This window comes from Lagopus leucura, unplaced genomic scaffold (assembly GCF_019238085.1).
Source record: "Lagopus leucura isolate 7727_CA_CO unplaced genomic scaffold, USGS_WTPT01 Super-Scaffold_73, whole genome shotgun sequence".
In the NCBI taxonomy this organism is placed as follows: Eukaryota; Metazoa; Chordata; class Aves; order Galliformes; family Phasianidae; genus Lagopus; species Lagopus leucura.
Window position 1 is genome coordinate 26534912 of NW_024962252.1, and position 16520 is coordinate 26551431.

A 16520-nucleotide genomic window follows, 5' to 3' on the forward strand; every position below is an offset into this window, starting at 1 on the left:
ATAGAAAAGAGATCGGGACCAGTAACATAAGCTCTCACAGCTCTCACACAACTATTTCAATATTATTCTAGTTTAGGAGTTCACATCTCTAATGAAAACTTCTGAGGTGTTATGGGTCAAACTACAGAGTTCTCTTCTCCCTCTCACAAAAACCTTCTCACAATACGTATTTCCCCCTCAAAGCATATTACTGTGCTCAGCATCTGAATGATCAGGAAAATGGCAACAAGTTATTTACTTTGATCAAGGTGTTTATTGCATCTCAGAGGGCACACATGCACTGGGGTTTTCTGTTTTTCTGTTTTTTGCTATTTTTTTTTTTTTTTAAACCGAAATACAAAGAAGAGCCATTTTGAAATTAACTTTTTATAGAACTTTCCCATTACGGTGTATGTTATCCCCACAGCAAACTCTGTGATACATCCACTCTTAATGGTACCATACATTGATTAAATAGTTAATTTGAAAGACTTCAGGTGAATCTTTCCAACCCAATATGCTTTTACAGAGAACTGCCAAGCCACTTGTAACACTGATCAACAGTGACCTCATTTAAGAGTCAAGATCTTAAGCCAAGCCATCAGCAGAAACAGTATGAGAACAAATAAAAATTAAAGAAACACATTATGTACAGTAAAGGGCATGGATCTGTGGATCAGAATTAAATCTAATCACCAACTGTACAAAAGCTACTCACAGCGCAGTTGGGGAAATGGAGAAAACACTAGCCTAAGGCATACACAGGTAAGCACTAAATTAAGAGATGTACGTAAGAACTAAACAGAGGTGAATAACATCACTTGTCATGTTCTGACTACAGATATACCAATGAGTGCTCTCAGATTTGAAATTCCTTAATGCCAGGCAACTATGGTTGCTTTTTTCAACTACTGGAGAGAAACTGACCCTTTACTTATTTTCAGTGCATTAGCAAGAACTGATAGATAAATATGCCAATTTAAAATGAACAGACTTAAATAATTAAAATATATTTTAAAATCAAAACAGCAATAAATATGGTATTCTTTCAGATACGACTTTTCAGTCTTGGAAAATCATTGGAAAAGTACTTGTTATGGAAGTTTACCTTTATATTACTTTAAATTATCTTAACATATACAGTGCCACAAAAATAAAACATTTTTTCACAACAATTGAGATTCCTGTGACTGCAAAAAAATGTATTCCACACAATTCCATAAGTATTTTCCTTACTATCTGGTATTATCACACTACATTTTGTAACAGCTAAAGGAGAAACTGAGTCTTAGGGAAATTGTAGGTGTCCTCAAAAAGTTATATACATTGAAACCTTCAAAAAACACAGACATCGCTCCAAATGGCTCACCAAACAACAGCTGCATAATCTGCCCCTGTGGGATAGGTTCAGAAAAGCACTAGAAGGCATCAGAAACATACATCCATTGTTTAAATTGTAAAACACAAATAACCCAAGTACACAAATTTAGAGAGAGTAGGGATAACAGCTAAGGTAGTACACATTCCTAATGTTCACTTTCACAGCTGTGCTACACGTTTCAGGAGTAAGAGAAAGTCTGAGTAAGCGCTGGGTTTGGTACTGGTGGCTCACTTTGAAACTCTGAGCATCCAATTGTAGACTCCAAACTCACGTTTTTATCATCTTGTCAGAAAAACTGCAGCTGTGGAAACAGAAGAGCGTTACGTGAAAGCAGAAATAATGAATCAGATAAAGCACATTCTAGAAAAATTAAGGGGAAAGTACCAAATATACTCTTTTCTGCATCTCAGAGCTGTTACCAGCATTTAACAAAGTGGCTGTGTTCCCATGGACAGTTATGAGTCTGTTTACTACAAATACAAGCTGAAAGCTGTGAACCCAGCAACAAAAAATGCACCTCCACTTTTAGAAATCTTCAGAAATTCCTAAGTACCTTCAAAGCTGGAATACAGAAATGTGGAGAAAAAGAGCCATGTGGTACCTGCTAAAATGAGCTCAATCCCATCCCTTGCTGCTAATTCCAGCACTGAGGAAGCCCAGAACAAGCCTTAATATTAAGCTATGGGTAGAAAGCAAAGGAACTTGCAAAGGCCTCAGAGATATGCAAATACTGTCTTCTCACCTGGCAAATTATCCTGGACTTATAAAATGCTTACCTTACTTCATCCATTTAAAAAGTAAAATGCAGAAGTGTTAAATCCAATTTGACATTTCTTTCCAGCCCTATTTTTTTCCCCTTTTCCTCTCTCCACACCTGTGCTACAATATCTGTTTCCACACATGAGATGGGATGCAAGATCAATCACAATTTACCAAAAGTTCTCATAAACAATGCACAGCTCCTTGTAACAACATGGAACAAGCCTCTTTGGCATGGTTTTGCTCCAGTGTATGTACTCTTATTATGTTTCTATTTGTTTCAATATCAATTTCATGAAAACAAAAAATGTGAACCCTTTGACTGAGGGGAAGCAAGACAAAATAGAAGCTATAGATTGAGGATAATTTTCTTGTCAGTCACTTTTTGGCAAAAGGTAGTCGAACGTCAGGCTTTCAGGCTAGAATTAAAAAATGCAGAATTCAGTTTTCCATTTTAACCACCACATTATCACATTATCATTGCATGTTTCTACAGATCTCTGCAGGTACAAATTCTGCTCTTTGTGTTTAATCTGCAGGACTAATCACCATCTGTTTGCCAGATATGTACTGCAGTGTAAAATGCAGGCAGTCACAAAATACCTTATCGTTTACAAGAAATCCTTGATGTTAAGATCCGCTAATGGGTCCTTTGTTGGAGGTTTCTTGGGACTCTGAGTAGCAGGAGTTGGGCTTGGAGAAAGCTAACAGACGCCAGCCAGGAAAGCAGAAAAAAAAAGCAATACGGATACACAAGCATTAGGTAAGTATAGCTGGATCTCACACAAGCACACTGAAAGCATATGAAAGTTCTACATTGCTGTTAACTTCACTGTGCTGCCATTTTGCTCAAGCATTGTTTAAATTCTGTCCTTACTATAAAGTTAACAATGCTTGGCTGATGTAATGGGCACAGACACTGCCTATTCTTGTTAGCATAGCTGATTGCTTGCACCCTGCAAGACAGAACAGAGTTAGGAGTGTCAAACCAGACAGAAGTTAAGCACTTGTCAGATGTTAAACACCAAGGTACAGAATAAACTGAGCATGTGCTGCAGAGTACATCTGAAAATCCAGCAACTTGCATTTAAATACAAGTTGTTCAGCACTGGTAACAAAAATGAAAGCCCATTAGCGTATTGGAGATGTGACTGTATTATACTTACATTCTTCTTGATTTTTGTTAAGCATAAAATGAATTATTCAGTAGATAGTATCCATTTTTTCAAGTTACATGCAACCCTTTTCCCTACTGAGCAAAATGATGCTCCCACCCTTACTGCTCACTATCACCACCTTACCTGAGGGCACTGCAGGTAGTTAATACATAGTCCTGGCACATTGATGACTACCCTACTCTAAGAAAAATGTGTTTGTGTCTTCCATAATATCATTCTTGATAATCTGTGTCAAGAGACAGTTTAAGATGGAAAGACCAAACAGGAATGTGTGAAATGCAGAGCTCCATTACTGACGACCTAAATTCTAGTAGTTTCAAGTTCTCGTTTCTACAAGGAAAACTCAGAGTTACTTAAACAAGAACGTAGTTTCTAACTTAAAGAGTGCGGTTTGCTACAGGTTGATTGTTTGACTTAATGTTTGGAAAACTGAGAGGTGAAGTCGTTTCAAGTATCAAAAGACAGATTTTAGGCTCACAGCATGAACTTCTACCTCGAAACTCATTTCAAAGATAAGATGAAAAGTACTTCAAGAAAGTTGTTCCCTGCCTCTCCTCTGGAAAGGGTCTTTCCATAATTACTATAAACTAATCTTTATTATGGAAAAATAGTCTGGAACAGCTATCATGGCTTATGCTGTGTCAACTAGTGGCTATCAGTCAGCTAAAAACTTGTACCAGAGTGCATACAGACTGCTGCATTTCCAATTTTATTAGCTTCAAGTTAGAAGGAATACTTGGGTAAATCTAAGAAGCAACTGATTACATACTTTTTCAACAGGATAGATGGCATGTCTCTATTCACTACTTTGTCATTAACTACTCCATTAGATATTTTTGTCATATTAAAGAAAGACCCATCCTCCTGGTAGCCAGTAAGTCATGTTAGCATTTTCTGGTTACTTGCCTTGCATTATGAATAGGGTGATCAGTTTCCACAATCTGATCCCAAAGATTAGCTTGAATTACTTTTTCTTCAGATCCATTTCGAGCACCTAATCTGCTAGTGCACAATTCTTGTCAAGTGAAGCATTTGAGGCAGAAGCACTCAGACACTGAAGTCTGCTAAGATTGGACTTTCAGGTAGCAGCTGGTAGGTAGGCAGTTGCATGATGAGGAACAGACTGCAGGACAGATGGTTGTCTGAATGACATAAGTAATGTGTGAGTACTACAGCAGTGCACTACTCTGTGTTGGGGGCTAGAGACCACTTTGCAGTTCTTTACTATTTTCTGCCTGCTGAATGACTACCATCTTTTCAGACTAATCTGTTCTGCTTTGAAGCATCACTACATATGATAATATCCAGGATAATATCCAGCAGTAATGTCTAGGTATATTGGTCAAACATAAAGAGAGGTGTCAGGACAAGAGGCAGTGCGCAAAAACTGGAGCACAGGAGGCTCCTACTTAACACCAACAAACACTTCTGTGCTGTGTGGGTGACTGAGCACTGGTGCCTCAGAGGCTGTGGAATCTCCTTCTTAAAGAACTTCAGAAGCAATCTAGACATGATCCTGGGCATCTTGCTTGAGCAAGGGTTGGATGAGAGGACTTCCAGATGTTTCTTCAAGCTTAAATCACTCTATGATTCACCCAGAGTTGTTGCTAAGCAAATATCTCCTCATGTAATGAATAAAAAACTTCCTGTACGCAGCAACTAACAGAGTATTTGTATGCATGGAAATTTATGCTCAAGATTCTACATCTGTCTCACAATTTAGACACCCAATCCTGAGTTCAATTGCTATGCTAGTTCTTTAAGAACAGGTTTGCTTTAGCTGTATATGGCCAAGTTGTATGTGTCCTTTTGGGTCTAAACGTGATTGTCACAAAGTCAGACTAGGTAAATTTACTTTAAATACATGAAAAATGAAGCAGTGGCATGTACCTCCCAACTTGAAAAAAAAACAACAGAGTGACTGAAGCTCAAGACCTTTCATTTGCATTTCTCCACATCAATGTAGGTTAGAAGAAAAACTCCATTCCTCAATATTTAAATTTGCACATTGCAGTGAAAAACACTTCTTGAACTCTATGTGATGTTATACACATTATGGGAATTTATACTCAAATGCAGTAATTTTGCAGCATACCACCAGCCTAAAACCATTAAACTTGCATTTACTAAGAAACAGCTGTCATGAAAGAACTCAAGAACTCAAGCTTGTCCATAAGCAGAAGATTGGTTTTCTGAAGTCTTCTTGGTGGGCTGAGAGGGAAGATGCAGAGCATAGCTCTAGCAAATATGGGCAAGCTCTGAACAGAATGGAAACATTGAACAGCTCTACTTCAAACTTCACCCAAATCCCCCCCAGAATACATCTTGGATGTAGTTAGACACAGGAGATTCTTTCTGTGAGCACTGACTCACCTGTACACCAGGGCCTGCGGCAGCTCCAAATGGCGGCCTCATCATGGGCTGCCCATACATAACTGGCTGTTGGGGCATCATGGGTACACCTGGTCCTGCTGGGGGCTGTAAATCAGGGCAGCATGAGTAGGGTTCTGGATAAAAAAGGGAGAGCTGTATAGTGAAAGAGACTCACCATCCCAAATGCGGCTCCTGGCTGTGCAACAGGTGGGGTACCTCCTGTGGGAGGAACTCCACCTGCTGGAGGCACGGCTCCTGCCTGGAACATAAAAGAAAAATTAAAAAAGAAAGAGAAGCACGAATTTCTGTAATGCCAATTATCTGGAAACTGCATTCCCAAAGTTGTTCTATCAAGTCAGGCTGTTATGTAGTAGGTTATACCTAACCTCAAAATTATGATGCTTCTGAAGAATGAGAATTGCATATATGATAACTGAATTAGTCCTTACAATAATGTTCAGCTTTCTCTGTCAGAAGAAAGCTAGGGTGACAGACTCAATTCTCTTTGCAAATGGAGTTCATTTTCCGAACAAAGCCAAAATGGGCCCAAGGAAATTCATACTTTTCTCTTCTTTCAACACAGGATAAGAAAGCACACCAATTTTGTAACAGGTAGCCAACGCACCATTGCACATGCTATAGCACTGAGTTTTAGTAAAAGCTATAGATTTATGCCTAGCTTAAGCAGAATGTAAAGTTAAAGGAAGGAACTGCTATAGTAATTAATTTCCAATAAAAAGTAGTATTATTATGCAGTGATATTAACTTAAAAACTAAGTTCACACACTTAAACCACAATCAAAACTGTTACATAGTTTACTAAGGAAAGTTTAGCTTGTTATGCAATTGTTTTTCATCAAATAACATGTAAGCAAAGAAAAGAGATCTTCCACGAGGACTGAGGAAAAGAGAAATGTTAGTCTAGTAGTCTGACTGTATAAACAGCACATCTAAAGCAGTATCCTTGAACTAGCCAACTCAGGTATCCAGCAGAACCTATGCACCATCTCTTTTTGGTTTCCTTGCCTGTAATTTTCCATGTACAGTCTCCTTATGGCCTTGAAAGCATGCAAGAATCTCCTTTTCACAGAAGTATATTTAATCCAAACATTGTTTAAACTCTTAGTAAGAACTTTAAAGAGAGGCAGGAAGCATTCAAGGAAGGGATTAAAGATGATGGTAGGTTTTTTAGGAACATCGTTACATTTATCTTGGGGCCTAACTAAGACTATTGGCAAAATTTCTCAAGCTGTTACAGAAGTTGCTTGGTCATTTCTGAGCCTCTAAATCCTGACTACCTACCTTGAGTCAGTAATAGAAACACAGAACTATAGAATCCTTAGAGTTGCAAGAGACTTTTAAATGTCACCTAGTCTAACTCCCCTGCAATGAACAGAGACATGCACAGCTAGATCACGTTGCCCAGGGACTGATCCAGCCTCTCCTTGAAAGTCTCCACCATCTCTCTGGGCAATCTGTTCCAGTGCCTCATCACACTCACTGTAAAAGACTTTTTCCTTATCTCCAAACAAAATCTCTCTTTAGGCTTGAAACCATTTCCCCTTGTTCTATGACAACAGACCCTGCTGAAGAGTCTTTCCCCTTCCTTTAGCTTCCCTTTAGACACTGAAACGCTATCAGGTCACCTCCAAGCCTTCTCTTCTCCGTGCTGAACAGCCCCAGCTCATTCAGCCTGTCCTCATAGGAGAGATGTTCCATTTCTTGAATCACTTTTCTGACCCTCCTCTGGATGCGCCCCAACAGGTCTATGTCCCTTCTGTACAGAGGACTCAATATCTGGATACAGTACTCCAGATGAGGTCTCACCAGTGCAGAGTAGAGGGGCAGGTTCACCTTGCTTGTCCTGCCTGGATACACTTCATTTGATGTAGCCCAGGATACATTTGGCTTTCTGGGCTGCAAGGGCTCATTGCTGGCTCATGTCCAGCTTGCCATCCACCTGTACCCCACATTGGGCTGTGCTCAATCCTTTCATCCCCCAGCTTGCATTGAAGGTTGCTTCGATCCAGGTGCAAGGTCTTGCATTTGGCTTTGCTGAATCTCATGAGGTTCTTCTAGGTCCACTGGTCAAGCCTGTCTAGATCCCTCTGGATGGCATCCCATGGCATCCCATACCTCTGGTGTGTCAACTGCACCCCACAGATTGGTGTCATCAGTAAACTTGCTGAAGGTGCACTTGACCTCACTGTCAATGTCACTGATGAAGATATTAAAGAGCATTGGTCCCAGCACTGACCTACTGCGTCTGCATGCTCTCAGTTTACAGCAGATAGCAGCTCTGGAGATATGCAGGAATTACTCATCATACAGCCCACTTTCATGAAGGCTGCATTTAATGTCCTTGCTTAATCCTTGCTTTGAGGTAGAAATACCAGTTTCTTAAGGAACCTGAGATTAGTCAGGATAACTAATTCCAGATTTATTAAACAACAAGCATCCTAATCTGAGGATTTTCTGCTGCACGAACAACTCAGAAAGAGCCATGTTAGGTAGCTTCTAGGTAGTTTTAAGCCAGCCTTAGTAACTGCAGTGCAGGTGAGTTGTTGTTAGTATCTTCATGTTTAGTATGTGTAATGAGATCCCCCCAAAATAATTCACTTACACTGTACAGTACTGTCCAGCCTCTCTATTAAAAAAAAAAAAAGTTAGCATTACAACTAATGTACTCAATAAAGTTTCATAGGGTTAAGGAACAAGCTGTAATACACTTACAGTTGCATTAATATTTGACTATTGCAGCATGGAACTGAACTTGAGAGCTCTCTTTCCCCCTCCATCCCACTTTTTTCCAACAGAAGCTGCTTTATGCTATGCGGCTCTGATGAAGTATGACCTTCCTTCAGAAGACTCTTGCAGCTTACTAAATTGCTCTTGATCCAAGTTTAGATTCTAAGCTCAGTTCAACCCCCTTTTCCTCAAAATAGTGCTTTCTAATATATTTTACATGGCAATCTTACCCTTTCCAATAGACTACTTCACTGGGCTGAACAAGCTATCTTCTACTCTAATGTCAGTCATCTACTTAGTCTGAATGATGCGCAGTCTTTTGATACTTCATTCAGGAAAATTTGAATTGAGAACAAGCTTAAGTTTTTTCCTGTCAGTACATCAGTTTTGGATGAATATCACTGTTCTTTGAACAATTTATCTGGACCTTATGCTGGCCAAGACTTAAATGTCTAACCACACACTTTTCTTGGAAGACTCCTCAATCATTAAATACGTATGTAGAATCTTCATTTGTGGGCTACTGCATCTTCACTGACTTCAGTTCAGTGATGTTGGCTGTAAATATGGTCTTAAAAATGTGACTTGTAACAACAGTATCATTTATACAAGTGCAAATTCTTCTGATGAAACAGACAGAAGCAGTACACACATGCACACTTCAGCAGTCTCAAAATACTGAGGTTTCACTATCAGTGGTATTGATGGATGAAGCACCTACCAGTGGGCCACTTGGTACACCACCAGTTGACCATGTCGCAGGTGCTACTTTCGGCTGCCAGTTGGCTCCTCCTGTTAGCTTCTTCTCTCCAGCATTCCACTGAAGGTCTCCCCTAGTAGAGAGGCAGAGAGAGCTATTGTTTATACTCACACAATGAAAATGAAAACCAAGTATACGTTAAAATTAAGCTTGCAGCTACATTAGTTTATAGTACTTACAGTTTACGCTATTAACAGAAAGATAGACTTTTAGTACCATGCAGTTCCAAGGGCTGTTAGTGGCAGACACCACTACACTCTACACTCAAGTCAGTTAAGTGGTTATAGCCTTTGTGGTGAGAATTAAAGAGCTGTTTTAATTAGTATTGATTGAAGGTAACATATTATTGCATATACCCTTGCAAAGTAGGAAGAGGGACTGCTATTGCCTATTCTACTGGGGCCAGAAGTAGAGCTGCCTGCTAGAAGTCTTTGAAAGGTCATTTCATTGCTAGAAATCTTGCTCAGAAAGATGGAGGAGAAAAGCATTCAGTTCTGAAAAAAGTTGATAGATACAAGAGAAACAAATCAATCACAGAATAAAAGGGCAGTTTCAAAACCAGATTTTGTTAGAGGCTGCTTTACCCAAAATAGGCTGAACTCCTTGAATGAAATAGACTGAGGGAAGCTATACATGGAGGACAGAGTATATGATTTGTTTACTCATTTCCCTCCTATCATCTCCATAGAGGCACAACACGTCTTGAAGAATGGGCATTACAAACTGGTCTTGGATATAGAGGAAGACTCCACACAGAAGTAAGCAGTTAGCTAAAGGCATTCAAAACCAAGTGTAATGTTTTAAATATCTCTTCTTGCAAAAAGAAGTTTTTCATGCCTACGTTACAAGCCCATTCAGTGTCTGTAAAAAGATAACAGAACTATTATATACTAGCCTAAATAACTGAAGGGAGCTAATGCAATTTATCATCTGGACAATTCCAGTTGTAAATCAGCTATCCAATACAAAGATATACATATAAACATAAATATATTTTAGAGGTTCATGTTTAAGCCAGCAAATTTAAAAGCTACATCAGAAACAAATCAACATTAATTATTCAGTGAACCTGCATAGAATAGAACAATTTTCTCAAAATCTTAATGAATTTCTATTTTTTGTTTGAGGGAATACAAAAGGAGGGAGGTACTGGGATGTGATGTGATCACTTCATTGATTTCTACTAATCGCTAAAATCAATATAAGATTATAAAACAGACCTGAAAACTTTCTTTCTTTTTTTAAATTAAAAGTTGAACTTACTTTTTAGAAGTGGTACCAGAAATTCCAAGATCTGAAAGTTGTAAGAAAAAAAGAGGGAAAAAAAGTCACATATCTAAGAAATTGAAGCGCATCAAAGTAACAGCTCATGTTTCACAGCACATGGGCTTATAAAGAATAATGACGTTTTGGCTGTCTTCATTTATCTAGTCAGCATCAGAGTACTAGCCACACCTAAATCTGATTCAGGACTACATCTGAGGAATCATATGGATGTCTTATACTTCAAGCCATTTTTGCTCCACAAGCAAGCCACAGTGCCAATACATTTATTTCTACAAAACGTTCTTTAAGGTATTAAAACTACCACAAATGACAGCACTATCTATTCATCATATTATATACTGAACGTTATTTTACTCAGACAGATAAAACTGTTAACTGAATGTTCTGCAGTTTTATCTGCTCTGTCATGAATGGGTGCTCCAAGCAGTTTCCTTAACTACCCTATGAAAGAATTTTTAATCTAATTTTTAAAGAACTCTCTTCTCACATGATCAGCACAAGTCCTGTAAGTCGGACTGGTGAGTATGATTATTTTCTCCCCCAAAGTTGGATACACCAAATGACTTGCAGAAGGCGTTTTGAGTGATTAAACTTCTGCTGACTTCTAAATATGGTCATTTCTCTCCACTCCTAACGGAAGAGTGTGCACCTTAAGATCAGTTATATCTTTGCTGTATTTACATACAGGAATGGTATATCCTATGTATAAGGTCCTTCAAGAACAACTTCCACACTGTACCTTACTCTAGGTAAGTCTGTGTTAGATTTGTACAGGGTGCTACTGATCTTTAGTTATAACGACTACCTTACTACAGGAAAGAATATTTTTTGTTTAGTGCTTCAAATACATGTCTTGGGAAGTTCACTATCTGAGATAAGGTCTGTTCTTCATACCACTGCTACTCTGTTCTCACAAGGAGAATAGCAACATCTCTTTGAACTTTTTCTGCTTAAATTCTATGGTACTACCAGATGCTTTGGACAATTTTCACCATTCCATCTGTTAATACTTGAGTGCCCATCTGTTAAGAGTCTGATTATGTCCCTGAACATAGCTAGGATGCTCAAATGCTACAAATCACAGTTAGCAAATAGATCCTATTGTTTATCCCAGATCCTAAACACAATCACAGAATCACATAATTCTAAGGGGTAGAAGGGACCCCTGAAGATCACATAGTTCAGCCTTCTGCTAAAGCAGGCTCCCTACAGTAGATTACACAGGAAGCATCTAGGTGGGTTTTGAATACCTTGGGAGGAGACTCCATAACATCTCTGGGCAAACCTTTTCCAGTGCTCTGTCACCCTCAAAGACAAGTTCTTTCTTGTATTCAGATGGAATGAGTGACAAGCTATGATCCTAGAGCACCAGCTACCTGAATCAGACTCTACTCTTGCCTGTAGCTGACCTGATCTCCACAAAAAAACAGGAGGACACTGAAACAAGAAAGGTAAAATGCACAGGTGTTTGGATCCACAAATAAACAGTATTGTTATGTGCCACATCACTTAAAACAGACATTTGTCACTTACTGCCTACTAAGTTCGCGAGAGATGAATCAAGATCACTTCCAAGACCTTTGCTTGCTGCTGAAGCAGGAACTGTTGTTGTGGCTGCAGGTGTTATAGACTGACCAGCAGGAACCATAGTTGGCATAAGAAGATCACCTAAGCCATCAAACACTAAAAGGGACAGGAAAATAGTTTATGAACAGCAGCTTTGGTAAGAAAAACACTACCAGACACTTGGATGTTGGTCCAACAAATATAGCACAGACAACAACGTCACAAGACTTACCAAAACACAGTTTGACATTAAAAGTAATGCCAACAAGGGCATGCACATCATTTTACTAGAGACTGAACATCCAGTAGTAACCCTAAAAGAGTTATACCAACGAAAAATAAAATGACAGGACATGCCTAAAAGTACTTCAATTGAATTTACACAGAGTTAGTACTATTTCCACATGACACTACTCTTCTTACAGTTATCCTTAGAAAGACATTAGATGCACACACATTTGTCAGGAGATATTCATTTAAAGGCTTTTAAAATGAACATCTTGCAGCAAACACCACTTAGAATTATGGTGGCGAAGATAGTCTTATACCTTGACATGGTAACAGGATTGAAACAGTCTCAGGATGTTACTATTCACTTGCAAGCAGCAGGGAGTTGGGAAAACCTACTAATATCTCAAAAGATCAGAAGGAATAAGAACCATCCACACTGACAGAGCTAGTTTCCTTAGTCCAGCCATCTCTCAGAAGCTAATTTTTTTAGATCCCTTGAGGTCAAACTGTTTGGTACATCCCATGCCAACACTCTGTCTTCTGATCTGTATTTGAGGTACATGCTAATATTAAGTCAACAGGAAGGGATAGCATGTGCACTGGCAAGCAACCAAATAACCACGCAGCAGTACTACTTTGACCTTTTTTTCTTGTACAGTTGCAGAACTCACCAATTATAAGTTTGTAGCAAGGACCCAGCATGGAAAGTATAGAATGGAAGAGATACAAACAAAATGATAGCAGTGATGAAAGTTTAAGCTTATAAGTCAGGCAAAGAACTTTGTCTCAGTTCTGTGAATCTTCAGGTGCCATGCGAGCTTAAAAACAGCTTCAGCAGCAACAGCGAGATGACTTGGGTACATATTTAATTTACAAAAGAGTATTTTCACTGAGTAATTTCTGATTCATGCCATAAAGCACGTGCAAGGATGATGCTTGCATTAGTTCAGTTTCCACTGACATGGTAGAATAAAACATGGTCACAGAAAGCTCTTAGGCACACATTTCCCTAAATATAACACTGAGTTCTTCCAGTTGAGATGAAAGGGAAATCACTTCTACTGCTTGCATTCCAAGCCTAAATATAGTGCCACTAACTCATCTAACACATAAAACACATTAGAAAATTCATAGGAAGAAACCTTTTGACTCACCTGATGCATCAAATGAACTGCCAGTCGTTGGAGCTGTTGTTCCAAAAGCTGCATCAAAGTTAGGCTGTAGTAAGCTTGTTTGAGCTGGAGTGACTGGAGACGGTGATGGAGAAGGAGCAATAAAAGAACCTCCAAAGCCTTCAAAAAGTCACATAAAAGAGGTGTGAACATTAGAGTCAGTCTTGATGGGCTGTGTTTAACAAAAGCTCAATCTATAAAAGGCTCAATCTATAATAAAATAAATCTAAAAAGAATTACTAGACTACAGCAAACAGTTCAGTACTACACAAGCATCCTTATGCCAAATATGATCCAAGAAATTTAAGCTTTTTCAAGAGTTGCTGGTAAAAACTTTAATGTTCATTATTTAGATACCTCCAGATGTGCACTAACAGAATACACAATTCTTCCCATACTACGTGCTAGTTAAGTAAGCTCACATACAGAAGGCAAAAAACAGTGACAATAGCATATTTCTCAGCTACGAAAACAAGTCTTCCCCAGGCATTTAACTACAAGACAAACCAGTGCTGAATGTAAAGTATTTGTGTTCAAATTGTGATCATTAATTATATCGAATATCACTGTGAGATCTCAGATGATCTCCCCCAAAGTGATAGTTTCTCAGAATGAAGTAAAACTAAACACCAAATACTTTAAAAGTGTGGAAAGGGTAGGAAAAAAGTGACATTACAGGTCCAGGAGAACACAACCTGATTAGAAAGACCTCTAGATATATCCTTCAGCTGCTTAAGTTTGCCAGATTGCAGGCAGTGACACATCATAACTTAAACTAGTCCCTTTAGATGACTGATTGATTGGACTGGATGGAGGCAGGGAAGCAAGAGAAGGACACAGAGCAGTCTGTTTTCAATAGCCTGAAGTAAAGAGCATTTCAAATGCCTGCATGAGCTTCCTTTGGCTTATTAGACCCACCTCAGGGTTCTGGAACCAAGAAATCTTTAATACCCAAACTCTACTCTGTAGCAAGCCACATGCTTGCAGTTGCTAAATGAGAAGCTGAACAAACATACTGAATCAGAGAGCTGCCTCAGCTCCCCAGTGTCTGTTTGTGAGGCAGGTTTGTCACTGGGTAGTTTAAGAGGTGATATCTGATCTGATTATTCAGTCCCAGCCCCTGCTAAAAGCAGGTTTCATCAAATCAGGTGGCTCAGACACAGTTGCTTTGAGCACTTCTATGATGAGAGACTCTACTACCTCTGTGGGCAGATAATTCTAGTATCTGATGATTCTTGTGGTAATAAATCAATAAATAAAAGTTTCTGGAATTCCCACACCATCTTTTTCTTCTTACAGTGCACCTCCATAAGGAACGTGGTTGATTTTTGTATCCCTCCAAAGGGGTGGATTTAGACAGCTATAATGCGTAGCTTTTGCCTTCTTAAGGGTGAATGGATCCAGCTCCCAACCTCTGCTCATTTGTCACATTTGTCACCATCTTGGTGGCCCTCCACTGAATGATCTCACACTGGTATGACTTGGTCACCTACTTCAAGAGATTACTTTTAATACATTTCAGAATTCTCCTGGATCACCTGTGCCCAGTCATACTGCCCTTCCAGCATATATTATGGTGGTTAAAGCTGCTCATGAGTGCCAAGGCCTGTGACAGCAAAGCTTTTTCTATCTGCCTAAAGGGAGGCTTTTTCTACTGCTTCATTTTGACTAGATGGTCTATAGAAGGTAACTACTATAAAATTACTAGTGCTCTGACTCTTATATACAAACTTCTCCTGGTTCAACGCCAGTCTCAAGGCCAAGCTTTAGGCATTCAACTACATGTAGAAAACATACTTATCACTGAAGAATCACAGCAGAAGCAGGGTAATAAGGTTGATGGACAAAGGCATCTGACTCCAACAATCCCTACAGCACCAGAACCGTCTAAAGATCCAATGCTCAGACCCATTCTGCCTCCTGAGTGAGAAGGAGCTTGGCAGCAGTGCATGACATAACACAGTTTATACAATTTTGTTTAGAAAATTATGTACACTTTTTCCAAATCCCCACAAAATGCCTATTTTTCCAGCTACAGAACGGAGTCCTCCCCAGCTTCAGGTGAAGTTTGCATGGTAAGTTCTCTTAGTTTCATAGCTTTCAGCCACATGCACAATCATCAGGCACAGAAGCCAAAAATATGCATTAACATGTATAATTCCTAGTCATCTATGCTTTTACAAGACCCAGAGAAAGATGGCAGAAATAGCAACAGCTGAGATATGTTGTATGGACATCTCCAACTGCCTGATTTTGAAGTTGTTTTTACTAGCGTACTCAGTAAGATTTCTTTCTCCCAATGTGACTCCCATCTACAATAAGGGAAATAAGGAGGATCCAGGGAACTACAGGCCTGTCAGCCTGACCTCAGTACCAGGGAAAGTTATGGAGCAAATCATCTTGGGTGAGATCACACAGTATGTGTGTGACATCCAGTGGATCAGGCCCAGCCAGCATGGGTTCATGAAAGGCAGGTCCTGCTTGACCAACCTCATCTCCGTGTACAACTGGCTGACGAGACTGGTAGATGAGGGAAAGGCTGTTGATGTAGTCTACCTAGACTTCAGCAAAGCCTTTGACACAGTCTATTACAGTATTCTTCTGGGGAAACTGGCTGCCCGTGGCCTGGACAGGTATACCCTTCTTTGGGTAATTTGGGTAAGGAACCAGCTAGAGAGCCATGCCCAAAGGTTAGTGGTTAATGGAGTTAAGTCCAGCTGGAGCCCCTTTTCAAGTGGTGTCCCCCAGGGGTCGGTACTGGGGCCTATCTTGTTTAATATCTTTATTGATGACCTAGATGAAGAGATTGAGTGTACCTCAGTAAGCCTGCAGATGACACCAAGTTGTGTGGTAGTGTCGATCTGCGTGAGGGTAGGGAGGCCCTTCAGAGGGATCTAGATAAGCTGGATCATTGGGCTGAGGTGAATGGGATGAGGTCCAACAAGGCCAAATGCCAGGTCCTGCACTTTGGCCACAACTCCATACAGTGCTATAGGCTTGGAGCTAAATGGTTGGGTGACTCTGAAGAGGAAAGGGACCTAGAGGTTGGTTGATGCTCAGCTGAACATGAGCCAACAGTGTGCCCA

The 16520-nt window shown here is 39.6% G+C and overlaps 1 protein-coding gene across 2 annotated transcripts in view; it reads right to left on the minus strand.

Moving 5' to 3' along the window:
• Positions 1-243: 243 nt before the first annotated feature.
• SNAP91 (synaptosome associated protein 91) overlaps positions 244-16520 on the minus strand; it is a 68737-nt gene continuing 52460 nt past the window's right edge. For both annotated transcript variants that reach the window (XM_042890543.1, XM_042890533.1), the window contains 9 exons: positions 13417-13554; positions 11999-12148; positions 10442-10472; positions 9140-9251; positions 8294-8317; positions 5846-5929; positions 5671-5775; positions 2723-2823; positions 244-1661 (listed from right to left, as the gene is read on the minus strand). In XM_042890543.1, the coding sequence (XP_042746477.1) occupies positions 2731-2823; positions 5671-5775; positions 5846-5929; positions 8294-8317; positions 9140-9251; positions 10442-10472; positions 11999-12148; positions 13417-13554 (737 nt within the window). In that variant the 3' untranslated portion in view covers positions 244-1661; positions 2723-2730. The remainder of the gene's footprint in view (positions 1662-2722; positions 2824-5670; positions 5776-5845; positions 5930-8293; positions 8318-9139; positions 9252-10441; positions 10473-11998; positions 12149-13416; positions 13555-16520) is intronic.